Source organism: Herpailurus yagouaroundi, unplaced genomic scaffold (assembly GCF_014898765.1).
Source record: "Herpailurus yagouaroundi ecotype Mexico unplaced genomic scaffold, PumYag 181, whole genome shotgun sequence".
Taxonomy (NCBI): domain Eukaryota; kingdom Metazoa; phylum Chordata; class Mammalia; order Carnivora; family Felidae; genus Herpailurus; species Herpailurus yagouaroundi.
The window spans coordinates 2,708,804-2,726,300 of NW_024412412.1; the positions used below are offsets into that span (position 1 = coordinate 2,708,804).

General features: G+C 43.7%; 1 protein-coding gene across 1 annotated transcript in view; it reads right to left on the reverse strand.

The window, feature by feature from the left end:
* Positions 1 to 17,497, reverse strand: part of CSMD1 (CUB and Sushi multiple domains 1) — a 1,645,367-nt gene that overhangs the window by 385,419 nt on the left and 1,242,451 nt on the right. The window contains exons 12-15 of the mRNA XM_040490416.1: positions 14,167 to 14,349; positions 12,713 to 13,039; positions 11,596 to 11,790; positions 3,188 to 3,326 (exon numbers count right to left, since the gene is read on the reverse strand). Coding sequence (XP_040346350.1) covers positions 3,188 to 3,326; positions 11,596 to 11,790; positions 12,713 to 13,039; positions 14,167 to 14,349 — 844 coding nt within the window. The remainder of the gene's footprint in view (positions 1 to 3,187; positions 3,327 to 11,595; positions 11,791 to 12,712; positions 13,040 to 14,166; positions 14,350 to 17,497) is intronic.

Genomic DNA, 17,497 nt, shown 5'->3' on the forward strand with positions numbered 1-17,497 from the left:
GAAAGAAAGAAAGGAAGGAAGGAAGGAAGGAAGGAAGGAAGGAATCAACTTAAAAATACTGTGAAAAATCAATCATGCATTTTCAAACTATGTTTCATGATCCCCCGTTCAACCAGTTTACGGACATCTTAAATGGGCACATAAGGAGACATGATCTCTTAAAGGAAGAAAGTAATTCGAACTACATGATGATATTCTGAATACTTTTAGGAAAAAAACTCCTGTGCCTCTTAAGCTGCGCTCACTCTATGCACACACCAGAAGCACCGAGAGCCCAGTGCTGTTCAGAAACGAAACGTGGCTTTCAAGGTTTGAACAGCTTCCCAAAGTGCTTCACTTTTAAGAAGGACTTTATGCGCGCAGAGAACCTGGCCCTGTGTTATATTTAGATAAGGCGGCAGCCACTTGGGTCCTCTTGGGTGCGATGAGGAGACCATTCCAGGCACTGAGACAATTTTCGAACTGGGCCCATCTCGTCCTCAAAGAGCTAACCCGGTTTCCAGGGTCCGGTTGTGCCATCAGCGATCAGCTTACGCGAGCCTCGGACTCAGTCCGTGACTTTCAGGCGAAGAATTCCGTAGAAGCCTGGGTCATTATTATCCCCACACTCTGCATCAGAGGACGCTGACGGACAGCAGGGGTGGCGGGGGGTTGGCGAGCGCAGGCTGTCCTGGCTTCCGGGCACAACTGAAGAGGCTGAAAGCACAGGGCTGCGCCCTGCTTATCTCTAAATCACGCAACATCCTCCTAGAGCAGCCAGAGGACAATGACATGCTCTAGCACCTCAGCCTGGCGCAGCGACCCCTGCTCTTCCATCAGAAGGAACCCAAGACGCTTGCCCTGACACACGGTAGACCGGAATGGAGCCACAGACTGTGCATTTGGGGTACGATGGCACCGCTTCCTCGCTGACTTTTCCAGAACGTGTTCTGAACACGCTATGGTTTCTCACTTACCCAAGTTTAGATTCAAGAGGTTTGGATAAGCATGAAATAAATCTCATTTGCAAAATCTGTGCTACAGTCTCCAGACCTTCTGTCTTTAGCAACAGCTAGGACTGATGACGGCGCACATCTCAACAGCTGGCGGACTGCACACCACAATGGTTGTTTTCCTTTATTTGGCAACCTGACGTGCTTTGCGTAAGAATGACACCAGCATGAAATTTACTTATTTGTTTACTTACTTATCATTTTTTAATGTAACGTTTTGACTTTTCATTTTTATTTAATTTTTTTAGAGTTTGGTACACCTGGGTGGCTCAGTCGGTCGAGCCACCGACTTCGGCTCAGGTCATGATCTCACGGGTCGTGGGTTCAAGCTCTGCATCAGTCTCTGTGCTGACAGTTCAGAGCCTGGAGCCTGATTTGGGTTCTGTGTCTCCCTCTCTCTCTGCCTCTCCCCAGCTCTTGCTTTGTCTCTGTCTCTGTCTCTCTCTCACTCAAAAACAAGTAAACATTAATTTTTAAAAAAAATTTTAATGGTTATTTTTGAGTGAGTGAGTGAGAGAGAGAGAGACAGAGAGAGAGAGAGAGAGAGACACCATAAGTGGGGGAGGGGCAGAGAGAGACAGAGACAGAGACAGAGAGAGACAGAGAGAGAGACAGAATCCGAAGCCGGCTCCAGGCTCTGATATGTCAGCACAGAGCCCAACACGGGGCTCAAACCCACAATTGTGAGATCATGACCTGAGCCAAAGTCGGAGGCTTATCAGACTGAGCCGTCCAGGCGCCCCCGTTATTTTGGACCTTTAAGTTTGTATGTATGAACACATCCTTTACTCGTGTGTCAGCCCACTGCTCGGGGCTAATCTCTACAACTAATCTCTACAACTAATCTCTAAAGAATAGTGTAAAAGTCACCAATGTCTGAAAATATCAGAAATATTGCTTCTTATAAATGAAATTTAGCAAAATATCACAGTTCCATAGAATTTAAAAGACAAGATTGAGAAAAATTATATGGCTCTCTCTCTCTGTTCAGGCAACTGAAAACACAGCACTAGTAACTTGTGCCAAACCAGGATATAAAGTCACAATTTTTCCTGAGTGATTTAAATTTGCTGTGATGCCAGGAATCAGGCAGTGCTTTGCTCTTCCCCCTCTCAATACCAGAAAGCATAAAAATTAATAAAGAACCATACTTAATTTACTGAATGTTATAGAGTTAATTTTTTCACAATGATTAAGTTTATATGCAAGGATCCATTCTCCAGTATAATGGATACACAAGACAGAATTTTAATCTTCTTCTGAAAGATTATCCTACTGGAGATTCTTATCTTACTAGACTTAATTAATGAACAATAATTTAAAATACAAATAATACCAAGTGATAACGCAACTCCCACTAAACGTATTTCCTATATATATTATTGGTTAGCAGAAAATTAGTGGAAACAAACAGAAAAAATATAACAATGTTCATCCGTCTTGAGACATTATAATATCCTGAATAGTTACACCCAAACTCTTTCAGTCAAGAAGAAGGTAATTGTTAACAGAGAGCTTAATATTGCCCAGACATTAAGCTTAAAACATTAAACAAGTATGCTTCCTTACATTTGAAAACGTCTATCTTTTTGAAAACATTTGAAATCATGAAACTGATTTCATCTTGGAGACAAACGGAGGCATGTTTTCTCATGGAGAATTCACGTAGTATGATTGTGTGTCAGATTATCAAATTTATTATCAAACAGCTACCTCCGACCGCATTCCAGTGACAGAACAGTCACAGGGAACTACTCTGTCACACACCCCAGTGACAGCTCTGTAGCTTAAAGCGTCACTAGGTCACGACACCGCATTCTTGGGCTGTTCCAGAAGGCATCGAAGGGACCAAAGAGGCTTCCGTTTGTAGTTAAACCCCAGGCCGAATTTATTTCAGCTACAGATCCCAAACCTGGAGTTGGACTCAGGGCCCAGCAACTGCGAGCACTGGGAATGATCATCTGGAACTTGGTACTCCCCTACGCAAGGCGGCCAAGTGAACTCAGCCCTGGCCTCAGAGGGTAAAATTCAAGAGGAACAAATACACCCAGCAAATGCCGGTTTCTCTTTAAGTGAACTCCTCTGGGGGATCCAACCAAGAACTGTCATATTTCTCCTTTTCATCATCCATTTAACTAAAACCTTTGGATGTACATGGGTCAGTAGGCCCGAGTTAAGGAAAAGTTTGTTCTTACCTATCAAAAGTTATTTTGATAGAGTGTCCGGGCTTGGCTTCGATGATCCATTCACAGTTCAGAGAATCTTTATAATATCCTGGCCATCCGGGAGGCAGAATGAGTCCACTGGAAGCTGTCAGGTGTCCACCACACGGGGCTGAAAGACAGTTCAGGATGTCGGCAGGTCAGATTAAACACGCGGGGGCACCACAGCCACACCTGTGACGGCAGGAATGTGCTTCTGTCTTCAAGGACTTAACGTTGTCAAGGATTCGAGCTAAAGGCATCCCCAGATAAACGAAGATTACTGAAAGCAGAGCAGGTACATCCCACACCTGGGCGTCTATCATCAACTCACAGCAAAGGTCCTTCTACCTAAAAACGTCAAGGTGGAAGTGGGGGATAAATTTGTCACATCTGATTTTCACGTCAGATCCATGAAATGCACACCATCGACATCCGTATCTTGTATGTATTTGTACTTCCACAAACATCTGTTGATTAGCAAACAAAAATAGTTCACATCTGAAACAGAATTACTCTGTGGGGCGTGTGTGCACGTGTGCGTGTGCATATGTGCGCGTGTGCGCCTGAGTGTGGGCGTGAGTACATGCGTGTGTGTGCATGTGTGTGTGTGCAGACAGATACTATAGTTTAATGATGTGTGTGTGCTTATTCAGCTAGGGTGCGCTTGTTTTATTAAAATGACTTTCCACACACATCAAACTAAATTATTAGTGAATGTTAGGAAAACAAAATTTTCAAATTCGAGAAACATAGGATTAATCTACATCAGTCCTTTCGTGTGATCCATAATTATCAAGAAGAAAAGGAGTCTCAGGAAGGCATGTGCTTGGTGCTCTGGAAAAGGGATTTTGCATTTCTGTATAATCTACAGGAATTTTTAAATAATAATATATACTTAACATGTTTCTGCCCAGTCGCACATTTTTTTCATATTTTTCTTCTCAAAGTTCTTTGCCATATTTGTAATCAAATCTGTCAATCTACAGATAGCAAAGGAAACATAAAAATGTCCCCGGTTAAAAAAATCATTTTTGAAAAAAAAATATATCGGGGCGCCTGGGTGGTTCAGTCGGTTGAGCGTCTGACTTCGGCTCAGGTCATGATCTCACGGTCCGTGAGTTCGAGCCCCGTGTGGGGCTCTGTGCCGACAGCTCAGAGCCTGGATGGAGCCTGCTTCAGATTCTGTGTCTCCCTCTCTCTCTGACCCTCCCCCGTTCATGCTTTATCTCTCTCTGTCTCAAAAACTAAATAAGTATTAAAAAAAAAATTAAAAAAAAAGAAATGTTTATAAAAAATAAATAAAAAAGTTGGGGCGCCTGGGTGGCGCAGTCGGTTAAGCGTCCGACTTCAACCAGGTCACGATCTCACGGTCCGTGGGTTCGAGCCCCGCGTCGGGCTCTGGGCTGATGGCTCAGAGCCTGGAGCCTGCTTCTGATTCTGTGTCTCCCTCTCTCTCTGCCCCTCGCCCGTTCATGCTCTGTCTCTCTCTGCCCCAAAAATAAATAAACGTTGAAAAAATAAATAAATAAATAAATAAATAAGAAAAAATATATCTTGTATCAAAAAAATAGCCATGTGCATTAAAATGCTTAAAAATTATATACAATTTCACCCAGGTGTTGATGGTGGAGAAAAACATCTGACAGAGAAATCTATAAAAGTAATCATGGTGGCTTCATTTATAATGGAATAACAAAAGAAAAAAAATAAACATGACAAGATTATGACTACATATCAGAACGTCACAAACACATTTGAGATAATGTTTTCAAATCCTGTTAATGTAAGAAAATCTCTGCAATGAAAATATTACATTTTGCAAATCAAGATATAAAATTATACGTGTATCATAATCTAATAAAAATTTTTAATAAAAAATTTGTTTAAAGAAGAGGAAAAATTTAATTAAAAATTTGTTTAAAGAAGAGAAAAAAAATTCAAAAATATGTTAATGGCAGATAACACTGGTGACTGCTGTGGGGATCATGTTTTTCTTGGTATAGTTTTCTTTCAAAATAAGCTGTGAGATGTGTGCGTTTTTTGTATAGTTAGAAGTTAATAACAAGAAATCAGTCATTTTTATGAACTTGAGTTATTAAAGAAAATCGTCATTATGTAATCATAATTTTAAAAACAACCTATCTTTACCAATTAACATTAGGATTTTGTTCTAGTTAAGTCCTTAACTTCATATTTTTAGCCTGTATTCCTATGCTTCCTGACATGTTACAGCAAATACTTTTTAGAAAAGATAAAGGCAAAATTAAACAATTTTACTTCTTTCATGTGTAATTATCCAAAGATACTATATAAGAAAGACATGCAGCGATTATAGATTTTTTTAAAAGTTTGATACATGAGATCTTTTTAAATTTTTTTTTTTCTGTTTATTTATTTTTGGGACAGAGAGAGACAGAGCATGAACGGGGGAGGGGCAGAGAGAGAGGGAGACACAGAATCGGAAAAAGGCTCCAGGCTCCGAGCCATCAGCCCAGAGCCCGACGCGGGGCTCGAACTCACGGACCGCGAGATGGTGACCTGGCTGAAGTCGGACGCTTAACCGACTGCGCCACCCAGGCGCCCACATGAGATCTTTTTAAATCTGTGTGGTGACTTATTTTACATCTATAAGGCTTATTTCCCACCTAAATGCAAAACTGTATGTTTCCTTCACTTTACTAAAGTTTAAAAAAAAAAAACTGAGTTGTTGGGGCACCTGGGTGGATCAGTCAGTTAAGCATCTGACTTCGGCTCAGGTCACGATCAGGTCACGAGCCTGCTTTGGATTCTGTGTCTCCCTCTCTCTCTCTGCCCCTCCGCCACTTGTGCTCTGTCTGTCTCTCTGTCTCAAAATAAACATTTAAAAAAATAAATAAAACTTTGAGTTGTTATATTTCTTGGAAGGAAGGTGCTCACACTGTCACACGTTGCTATTATTTCATTAATATCTTGTGTTTTACATATCACTTTACATTTACAGTATATGTTAGAAGAATCTGTATCACTTTACCCTGATGAAATAGATATTTTGATCTGTATATTGTAGGTCAACAAAATTAAAGAGGTAATTGTTAAACGATAAAGTCAAGTTTGCCGTATTAGCCAACTCTGATTATGACATACTAGGCCACCAACCCCACAGTTATATTAGCTGTGACAAGAGAGATCTATTTCTCACACAGGCCACCTGTCTAGGGGATCCTTTCTTGAATGAGCTAAGGCACCAAGGTCTTGTAGGGGGCAAAGGCTCAGGGTCACTCACTGTGTATGTCACTTCCACTCACTCCTAACAGGCCACGACCTGCTACAGGTTTCACCAAACCCCACTGAGGCCAAGAAAACCAACCGATTTGGCGGAGATTCTGTTTATCTGGTGAACAGCACTAATGACTTTCGTATTCACAGAGGTGATAACAGAAAAGCAAATATGTGAACGAGGTCTTCAGAATGCACATTCTTTGATTTATTATTGAGTGTTTGTGCCCTTCGCGACAGCATTATGTTTTTCTATCTGGCTGGGGTATATTCCGTGAATGCTGGCTCTATGAAATATTATGTGGGAGTCGGTGCATATTTTACAGCAGCTGTGATAGTGTTCCCAACACAAAACTTCTATGAACTTGGAAGACAGACACCTTCCTTCTGCACCTCTCTGGTGCTCGTGTCTTTCTCAACGTCCAACCTTTAAACTTTTTTTCAAACCTGTTTTTATGGTATTTTGTTTATTTACATTTTTCACTTTTTGGGGGGTCACTTCGGATAATTTATACTTTGCTAGGGAATCACCAATTTCATTGAATGTTAAAATTTGTTGCCATAGAGTTGATGATGTATTCTTGTACACTTATTTTCCCCCAAAATTAGCTTGTGTTTTTTAATTTTTTAAAAATGTTTATTTATTTTTGAGAGAAAGAGAGACAATGTGCACAAGCTGGGGAGGGGCAGAGAGAGAGAGGGAGTCAGAGGATCTACGCTAACGGCACAGAGCCCAATGCAGGGCTTGGACTCATGAGCCGTAAGATCATGACATGAGCTCAAACTGGATGCTCACCTGACCAAGCCTCCCAGGCGCCCAGGTTGTGTTTTCAGTGACAGTGAACTGTACTGAAATATATGGGCAGGTTAGAGGCAGAACAAATAAACAGATAAATCTTTCATCCAGACCACAAACAATTTATACCCATGATTTATTGGTACCCAGCAAACTCTGCCAGAATAAATAAACATAATTTTTAAAGAACTTGCTCTATTGTGAGGCTTCCACTCTTTATGTAGAGTTATTTTTGGTAACAATAAATTATTTTATTATGTCAAATTATTATTTTTGTAATCATGGTTATTTTTCTTCTATTTTGCTAAAATACCTATAATTGTCTTTTCTCCTAATTTTCTTATCAGAATCATAGAAGGTTTGTCTATTTTATTGATACTAACAAAGACTCACTTTTGCATTATTCTAACATTTGATTTTTATTGATATGATATTCTAAGTCATTATTTTTTTCTAATTTGTTAATTTTAGCAATCAATTTCTTCACTTTTTGTCTTTTTGTTCAACACTGGGGCCTTTGCCTCCTAGCACAGGCTCTCTGTCTCACATTATCTTAACAGAGAGGGTTCCCTCTGACAGGGTTTCTGGGTATCATATGCCTTAAGACTTGAGGCTTTCCCACACAATTTCTCTAAAGTATTTGCCTGTGGTTCTATTCGTGTAATATGCTTACATTGTAATTGGCATATAATCAGTGCATGTGGCCTGGACTTAGAGCAATTTGTTAAGGTTCACGTTATATAATCAATTATATAATTGATTATAAAAAGTAATCCTTGAGAGAAACAATAAATGTGTATATTCTCAAAGGAACATCATGTTCCTTCTGAGTCTTTTCAAATATGTTTGTGTTACTAAATCCTTTTTGCTTTTTTTATTTAAAAAAATATTAAAAAAATTTTTTTTTAACGTTTATTTATTTTTGAGACAGAGAGAGACAGAGCATGAACGGGGGAGGGGCAGAGAGAGAGGGAGGCACAGAATCGGAAGCAGGCTCCAGGCTCTGAGCCATCAGCCCAGAGCCCGACGCAGGGCTCGAACTCACGGACCGCGAGATCGTGACCTGACCCGAAGTCGGCTGCTTAACCGACTGAGCCACCCAGGCGTCCCTAAAAAAATATTTTAATGCTTTATTAATTCTTTGGGAGAGAGAGAGACAGAGCATGAGTGGGGGAGAGGCAGAGAGAGGGAGGCAAAGAATCTGAAGCGGCCCCCAAGCTGTCAGCACAGAGCCTGATGTGGGGCTCGAACTCACAAGCTGTGAGATCATGACGTGAGCTGAAGTCAGACGGTTAACCTACTGAGCCACCAGGCACCCCTGTGTTACTAAATCCTTTATTTTCCATTTGATTTTTTTCCAACTAGATCCACTCAATTCTGAAGTAGCATTTCTATTTCTCTTCAGCAAGGACATTGATTGGGGGTATTTTGTGAGTTAGATTATCAGAGTATCTATGCACACTCCCTGAGAGTCACCAGAACTCAGGAATTGGGTTTCTCAGTACAAGTAAATTAAAAAAAGAAGAAAAAAATCTTTCACCATCAACTAGTCCTTTAAGAGTTTTCTGTGTTAACAACCCACAGCTGAGTCTGCAGGTCTCTTCCAAATAACAAAAGAATGGTCCATTCACATTTAACGTGATACTTTCTCCTTCGTCGGACTTTATTTGAAACACCATCTGCCGCTTTCTTCCTCCGACTGTGCCGAGGAACACATTTGCCCTGCACCTTGTAACATATCTACACACAGCCTTTTTCAGGTAAGCCCTCCAAAGACAGTGGGAATCGTGGCCAGAAGACAACAGAGACTAGAGAGTACTGACTTAAAACCAAAAACAAACAAAAAAACCCTTCTTTCCAGGGCTCCTGGGTGGCTCAGTCTGTTGAGTGTCCAAGTCTTGATATCAGCTCAAGTCAGGATCCCAGGGTCATGGACTCGAGCTCTGAGTCAGTCTCTGAATGTGAAACCTGGTTGGGACTCTCTCCCTCTCTCTCTGAACCCCCCCACCCCCTCCATGTGTTCTCACTCTCTCTCAGAAATAAACAATACAAAAATTTTTTTAAAAAAGCTATACCCTTAGAAGACGTGATAAAAATAGGTAAGAATGAACATCCTACTACTGTGCTCTCACCCTATAGTTTACCAGTTTTCCACCCCCAGCGGTGCTCAGCCTCACCAGACTGCTTGAGCACTTTATGAAAGTATGCACGTGAGGACGTGTTTCTGGAGCTTTCACCGCGTCCTGACCCTTAGATTAACGACGGTAACTTGGCCTGGGGCTGAGGGATGAGGTTGTGAGACAGAAGCCACCGCCCCACCGCGGTCAGCCCGCTGGGCAGTTCGTCTTTCGCAGGACATTCTGCTTCCGCTTACACTGCTTGCATGCTAACGTTAGGCCGATCATTCTAGACAGGAGAAAAAGGTCCTTAAGCTACAAGGGAAGACAGATCAGGTTCACAACTGTAGGCTGTATTGGACACACAGCATGTTTTGAATTTGCTTACCGTAAAATAAACACCTAGAGATCGATGGTGACTGGAAAACTAAAAAATAAACAGTGGAAAAATTCACCTGTACCTGTGATCAACATTTTGTTGTATACTCTCTTTTTAGGCTTTTAAAAATTATTATTATCACGACATGCGCAAATATTCATATGTTCTTCACGGTGGCGTATTATAACACAAGTGGTCGTATCATCTGGTTGTTCCCACGATGAACATCACATGATGAACATCTTCGACGGTACAATCTGTGTTAACGATGCACGCATCCCAGTGTATGAGCGTGTGATGATTTATCTGATTCTCTGTTGTTTAAAGTTGAATTATTTGCACGTTTGGTTGCTATATTTAATACTGCAAAGAGCATTCTTGAAAAAAAAAATCTTTCCAGAGTTGTTTATGTCCTTACAATTTTGATCCAGAAATACAACTTCTATAGCTCAAAAAGTAAAACGAAAATGTACAACCATTCATATAAATTTGTACCATGATGCCATAATCTTGTCCCCTCAACAGCATGGCCAGAAACTGCCAGCTATTCCCAACCTTATGAACAATACATCTTATTAACGTTTTCAAATTTTACCTTTGTTTTAAAATCTGTATTTCTTGCCCATTTGAAAAGGCTACATAATACATGACTGCGACTGTGTGACATTCTAGAAAAGGCAGCATTATAGAAACAGTAACAAGATCAGTGGTTGGCAGGGGCTGGGAGTTGGGGGAGGGGTGAGGGGGTGGGACACAGGATTTTTAGCGTAGGGAGACCACCCTCACGGCACTAAAATGATGGATACGTGTCATTACACATTCGTCCAAACCCAGAGAATGTGCCCCACCAACAGCGACCGTGATGTAACCATGGACTCTGGGTCACGGTGACGTGTCACTGTGGGGTCATCGGTTGTAACAAATGAACCACCTGGTGGGGATGCTGATCACTGGGAAAGCTGTGCATTTGTGGGGTGGGAGGTATATGGGAAATACCCACAGCTTCCACTCAATTCTGCTGTGAACCTAAAAGTGCTCTTTAAAAAAAAGTCTACTTAAAATGTATTTCCTGATATTTACCGGAGTTAAGTTTTTTTAAAACAGCTTTTCTTATCTTAGCTCATTTTGTATGGGCCATTCTGATGGGGTGTGAGTACATATTCTGAGTAAATATTTTTTACCTGACCAAACACTGGAGGTGCTATCCTCCCCATTTCCGACCCCCTCTAGTTTTCCTTCCTGGTTAACCAGAGTAGAAATGTCAGGAAGAAAAGTAGTTATGCGGTATTTGCATCAGCTGCATGCAGAGCCACAAAACAACATGGCTACTGAAACCCGTGCTGCTGTCACAGGCTGAATCATGCCCGCCCCCACCCCCAGTTTATATTTGCGATTTTCAATTCCAGCACCTGAGGATGTGACCTTATTTGGAAATAGGGTCCTTGCAGACATAATCACCTAGGGGGGCTTATTAGCATGGCGCTCATCCCATGTGACTGGTGGCATCAGAAAGAGGACACATTTGGCAACGTAGGAGCTCTCCATGGAGAAAGCTGGGGTGATGCTTCTGGCAGCCAAGGAACTCCAGAGACACCAGCAGCCCCCCCAAACTGGGACAGGACTGGAACGGATTCTCCCTCAGAGCTGAAGAGGAACCAGCCCTACTGACAGTGCCCTCGGACTTTCAGCCTCCAGGACCCTGAGACGCCAGATGGCTGTTTGTCAAGCCACCAGGGGTGCGGTACTCTGTGACATCAGCCCGGGGAAACCAACCCAGCTGTGCGTCCGCTTGTTGGTTAGGTTAGGTCGCATTTCAAAGGAAAATAACTGGCGAACGAGAGCAGACCCGTACCTTCGCAGCGGGGGACCGTGGAGCTCCAGACCACATTTCCATCCTGCAGGGTGCAGGTGATAGACTCCGACCCCTGGGTTTTGACAAAGCCATCGTCACAGTGGAAAGAAACCGAACTCCCAAGTAGAAATCTGTCCCCAAAACGTCGCCCATTTATGGGAATCCCAGGATCATGGCACTCATTCTGACCAAATGCTAAAAAGGAAAAAAAAAAAAAATTCTATAATTATAGAATTAAAATACTAGACTATTAAGTAGGTATACTTAAAAAGGAAGAAACAAGCTAACTAATAAAGCGATTTATTGTCCTGAATTTCAGTTAAACACTTACAGATAGATAAATGCATTAAGCAGACAGGATAGTGATATCTAGTAAGACAGAAAGAACGAAGACATGGATAAATATATACAACTATTGTCTACGCTACATTGCACAGTTTGAAAGCACTTTGTGCGTGCACTAAGAAAAACAAGAAATATGGCAGGTGCTAGAAATGATTTTGGTTCAGACACATCTGGGTTAGAATCCTGGCTCTTGTGTTTTTTATCTGCCCTTTGGCAGATATTCTGATGATCTGATTAGATATCTTAATTCACAGATAAGGAATGCCCAGCCTATATCCCAGAGTTTCTGTAATATTAAATGAAATAATTGCTGGCAAATCCTAAGCACAGAGCCTAAGAGAAGTAGGCAGCCAGCAAATTATGATTTATAACTCACATTTAACATTGTTACCTTACTTTATTCACTCAACAACGCATTTAAGTAGATGTTCTTAAATACAATCTGGTTTGCAAATGAGGGCCCTGAGACAAAAAAAAGAAAGAAAAAAGGGGTCTAACCAAAATTCACTAAGTATACCAAGTACTGGTGTTCTAATCCACAGCTCCTGACCCCAAATGGCTCAATCCGTTTGCTACAGTAGTTTTTGCATGGAGGATGATGCATGGGTGGATGGACGGATGGATGCAGGGATGGAAGGAAGGAAGGAAGAGAGGGAAGTTCAGTCCTGTCACGATGCTACGTATCACTGTGAAGCCTCTGAAGAGTCGGCCTGGACACGTGTGGTCAGGGGGCCCGGACACGTGGGGGTGGGGCGGGTGGCAGCAGGCTTACTGGTGTAAGTGATGTTGAACCCCCTGCCGGTGGTGGAGTGGTCGGACTGAAATTCCAAGCGGACGATGTGCCCGCTGCTGGCCAGCTGGGAGGGCACCTCGTGGCCCGAGAAAGTGCCGAGGACGGTTAGGTCAGAAATCCCATCGTCTTTGATCGCCAGGAAGTCAAACTGAGGCTCCACGTCAAAATCGTTGAAAATGAGGTGGATCCTGCTCCCGGGTTCAGAGATGATCAACCAAACGCAGTTCATGTTGTTGCCGTATTCCTCCGGATAATTGGGGGACAGGATAATCCCCGACGACGCAGTGAAGTTGAAGAAACATGAGACTGGGAAGACACAAGCGTACTTTCAAACAGGTCTGCACAGATCCCAATAAGGGGCACCTGCAGCTGGTTGCTGTGGACGCAGGGCTGGCAGCGTCCGACTGTTCAACTGGCAATTCTGAACCTGAACACTCCCTGTTCCCCTGAGTCGGAAAGACAGGATCCCTTTGGACGCACCACCACCAGAGCCAAATGATCGGGCGGAGGCTTGACGCAGAGATCATCCTCCCCGACTTCACGGACACTTGGGGCAAATATTAGAATTTCTAGTTAAAGCTTTCTGCCTTCAGAGGAGCAAACGGTCATATGAAAAGGCATGTCTGTCTCACAGGCACAATTTCCGGAAAATAGTATCCGTGCTATTTAGTCTTCTAGGACGACCTTTCTCTTTACATTTTATGTTTGCCTTTAAAGTGCAGTTTCTCAGGTTATTTATTGTTTATCAGTTACGGGTACAGTTAATAAGTAACAACTCCGAGGAGCAGACCAATGGTTCGGGTGGATAATATAAAAATCTCTTGGGACATTTGTCTCTTAAAGGTGTGTACCTGAAACCAGTTTACGTACGTGTATGCACACATGCATGTATGTACACATGTGACTTTTTGGAGGACACCTGTTGGGTTTATTCCCACATTGTCCAGGCCAAGCTACATCTGGTTACCAAATAAATCTTGCTTTTAAACTGCCATGAAGTGCAAACGTTTGACTTACGAGGAGCAGGCAGTTCTTGGACTGAAACCCAAGCGAACACCAGCCGGGCTCACCAGCGATGTGTCCCTGGTGCAGCATTAGCAAAGTCATACAGACGGGTGCCTGGGGAGGTCTCTCTCGGGCCACCCATGGGAGCCCTGGAGGGAGCCAGAGCTTTTCTGCACAAAACGTTCTTTCTACAGAGAGCCCTGGGCTCCACGTGCTCTAGAAGAGGTACCCACGTCACGGGTCGCTTTTACCTGAGTGAGGACAGCGAGGGAGTGGGCACTGGACAACGCCCCTGCCCCTTCTGGTCCCTGAGGCTCTCCCTAGAGATGCTGACAGCAGCCGTCTCTGTCCCCGGCCCCTGCCTGGCATGCAGCCCTCTCTGTCCCCGGCCCCGGCCCCTGCCCGGCCCCCCAGGGCACAGTACTCACACACACAGCTGGGCTTGTTCCCCGACCACTGGTTGTTCTGCTGGCACGTGATGACCCTCTCCCCCACCAGCTCGAAGGCCGCCTGGCACTCAAAAGTGAGGGTGTCCCCGTGCAGGAAGCTGCTGCCAGTCCGCTTCCCGTAGGCAGGGACCCCAGGGTCCCCGCATCCTCCCTTTTCGATTTCTGAAAATGGGAGAGGACAACGAGCCGTCAAAAAAACAAAACAAAACAAAACAAAACAAAAAACAAAAAACACACATGCAGTGAACATTTGTCAGCAATTCAGAAAGTGAGCGAGTGGTTCCTTCTGCTGGTCTATCTGTAGTTTTTGTTAAGAGTTTCCAAAGGATGCTCCTTTCATCAACATTTAATTACAAAAGCCTGGGGGTAAAAAGGCTAAGTGAACTTGAGAGAAAGGTATTTAATGTACTGTCTCCTAAGGGAGACGAACAGTTACACGGATGCTGGTGACACAAATGCTACAATTAATACATAGATGCCTCTTCCGGCCCACGCGCCTCCTGCACCCTGCCGTTAAAATGTAAACACGTATTGGGGCGCCTGGGTGGCGCAGTCGGTTAAGCGTCCGACTTCAGCCAGGTCACCATCTCGCGGTCCGTGAGTTCGAGCCCCGCGTCAGGCTCTGGGCGGATGGCTCAGAGCGTGGAGCCTGTTTCCAATTCTGTGTCTCCCTCTCTCTCTGCCCCTCCCCCGTTCATGCTCTGTCTCTCTCTGTCCCAAAAATAAATAAACGTTGAAAAAAAAAATTTTTTTTAAATGTAAACACATATTATGTTTTCATCTGTTTTTTTTTATGTAAACAAGATTGTTCATTCGCTACTGAATATTTAAGTCAATAAATGCATTTGAATATTCCTTCCCTCGATCTTAAGACTCGTTTATGAAACAAAGCGAATATATTAATGGTCCCTGGATGAAGAGAAAATGGGCAGAATCAAGCCCCTTTTCATGAAAACACAACTGTAATGAAATAGGGACACAAACACACCAGGAGTATGTATACATAGACTTCAACCGCACCTCCGTCTTAAGTGTTAACTACACAGAATCTATTAAATGAAATAGGCTATTTACTCACATAGAAGTAGTTTTTGAGAGCAAACTATGTGTCAGGCCCTGTTCTAGGTACTGAGGTGACTGAGCAAACAAGACAGAATTCTCGCACTCGTGGGGCTCACATTATATGGAGGGAAACCATGAAAGTTTCAAATGTATATGAGTTTCAGATCACAACAGGTGGGGTTTGAAGCAAAGTGGAGACACTCAAAGGATTACACAATAATAGATGGGGGAGGAAAGAGAAGGTATAAACATCCTGAGGGAAGCCTGAAATCAGCCCTTCTAAGAAAGAGATACCAGCCCAGTGTAGCAGGCACCGATCGCTAGAAAGGAAGGGAGGGACCCCCCCTGAGCAGCCTGTTGGGTTTTTGTGTGTTTTGCCCTGGGAAGAAGGTGTTGCAGGGTTTTAGGATGAGATAGGAGCTGAGCTGAATACAAGTGTAAACATTCTCTGCAGGACTGGTGAGCGCAGGGAGGGAGACAAGCGAATTTCAAGACGCAAGGGATAGTTTCCACGCACACATCCAAAATGCACCGATTGGGTCTGCCTTCTGAAATTTGTCATGGGCTTATTCTAATTTCTTGCACCGACCAAGCACAAACTCAAATTTAGGTTTTATTAGCAATCTAACTACTTTCTAATCCAGTTCACAATTTTGGAGGATGTCTGTAGAATGGCACAGGACTGGGTTGCTGGATGGTCTTGAGGATCGTGCCTACCCTATGTGGAACGTATACACACACCCAGTGACGAGAGGAGAAACTGTACTTCTGAGAGTTCAGGCATACCAAAGCAGTGGAATCAGCCCGTACTATCATAATGCTGTCAAGACTTGCAGTATATGGGATACTGTCACACCTGTTTTCTTAAGCGTAAGAGCAGGAAGCAAAAACAGGTGCAGGGACACAGGTCCAGGGTGCTCCGCTAACCTCCCGGGCTCTCCAGTAAAGAAGGTGACCCTTATAGTGACAGATCCATGGGAACAGAAGTGTTCCTGGGTGCAACGCAGGCCAAAGAAATCACCCAGAGAATGTGTTTTCTTAAGGACAGACGTTGGCGTTCAAGTCGTGTGACTTGACCTGAACTGAGCCACGAGTGGGTTTACTTGAATTCAACACTCGGGATGCCTTGAACCAAGTTGTTGTTGTTGTTGTTGTTGTTTTCCGAAGTGAATCAAAGGCAGTTCACAGCAATGGTTTATAACAAAACCCAGCTTGCAGTTCGTGGGCCTCTCAGTCGGGTAGGGACTGAGCACCCCTGGTCCTGGCAAAGGACACAGCCCTGAGGTCAGGAGTCAGGGCGCCAGACTGGATTCTGGGCCTCCTGGCCTTTGAGTGGCCACCATGAGCAATTGAGTCTCTCAAAAGCCTCGTTTATGCATCATCAGGGACCACTGCCTACCTCAAAGGACAGATGAGGGGGTTAAACGACAGAATTCACACAACATACCCAGCACATAGGGCTCAAAGTGTTAGCCATTATACGAATGTGAGCAAACCTTAGACTTGCAGACGTCAGTTGTGCGTCTGTGGTTCCAAAACCTGCGGTTCCTTCTTACAAGGAAATAAATGATGGCACGTTGGGATAATGCTGTTTCCTACATTAACTGATTCCAAGAACTCCTGAGTGGAGTGCTAGGACACCGCACGGTTGTGGTTAGACCCGCGGTGTGGGTGCAGATGAAGGCCACTGTGCCCCTCCTGCTGGGGTGAAGACAGTCCTGTGGTCATTCACTTCCACCAAAGATGCCGACCGTCGTGGGTCCAGACGCGTCCTTACTAGGTGCTCCGTAGAGACCAGTGATTAGTGGCCAGACAGCGTGGTGTGGGGTCAGCAGGTGTGAGCGCTAGTAGGACTTTTTCTTCAGCCACGGGAGAAGTGTGGTCGTGGCCCGTGATTACACCAGTGTAGCTTCATCTGGAGGAGGTGCGAGGGATCACTCTGCATGCGTGACCCCAACACACTGAGCCCGCTCTTGCCCCCAAATGAGCGTGACACAATCCGCACGGGGTTTTGAAATTCCCCTTGGAGGTCACACTGCCTTCCCTTGAGAATCTGCATCTACTTCACATAGTTTTTGTGAAACTATGGAACAAATGGAAGATGAATAATCAGTGTTGACATTGATATAGCAACCGCAGGAAACCTGTTTCCATACATAACGAAATGTAAGACGTCAAAGATGACCTTGAGAGGCTTTTGTGGAAAAGAATCTGACAGTTTGTTATCAGTCGAAAGACTGAAGTCCCT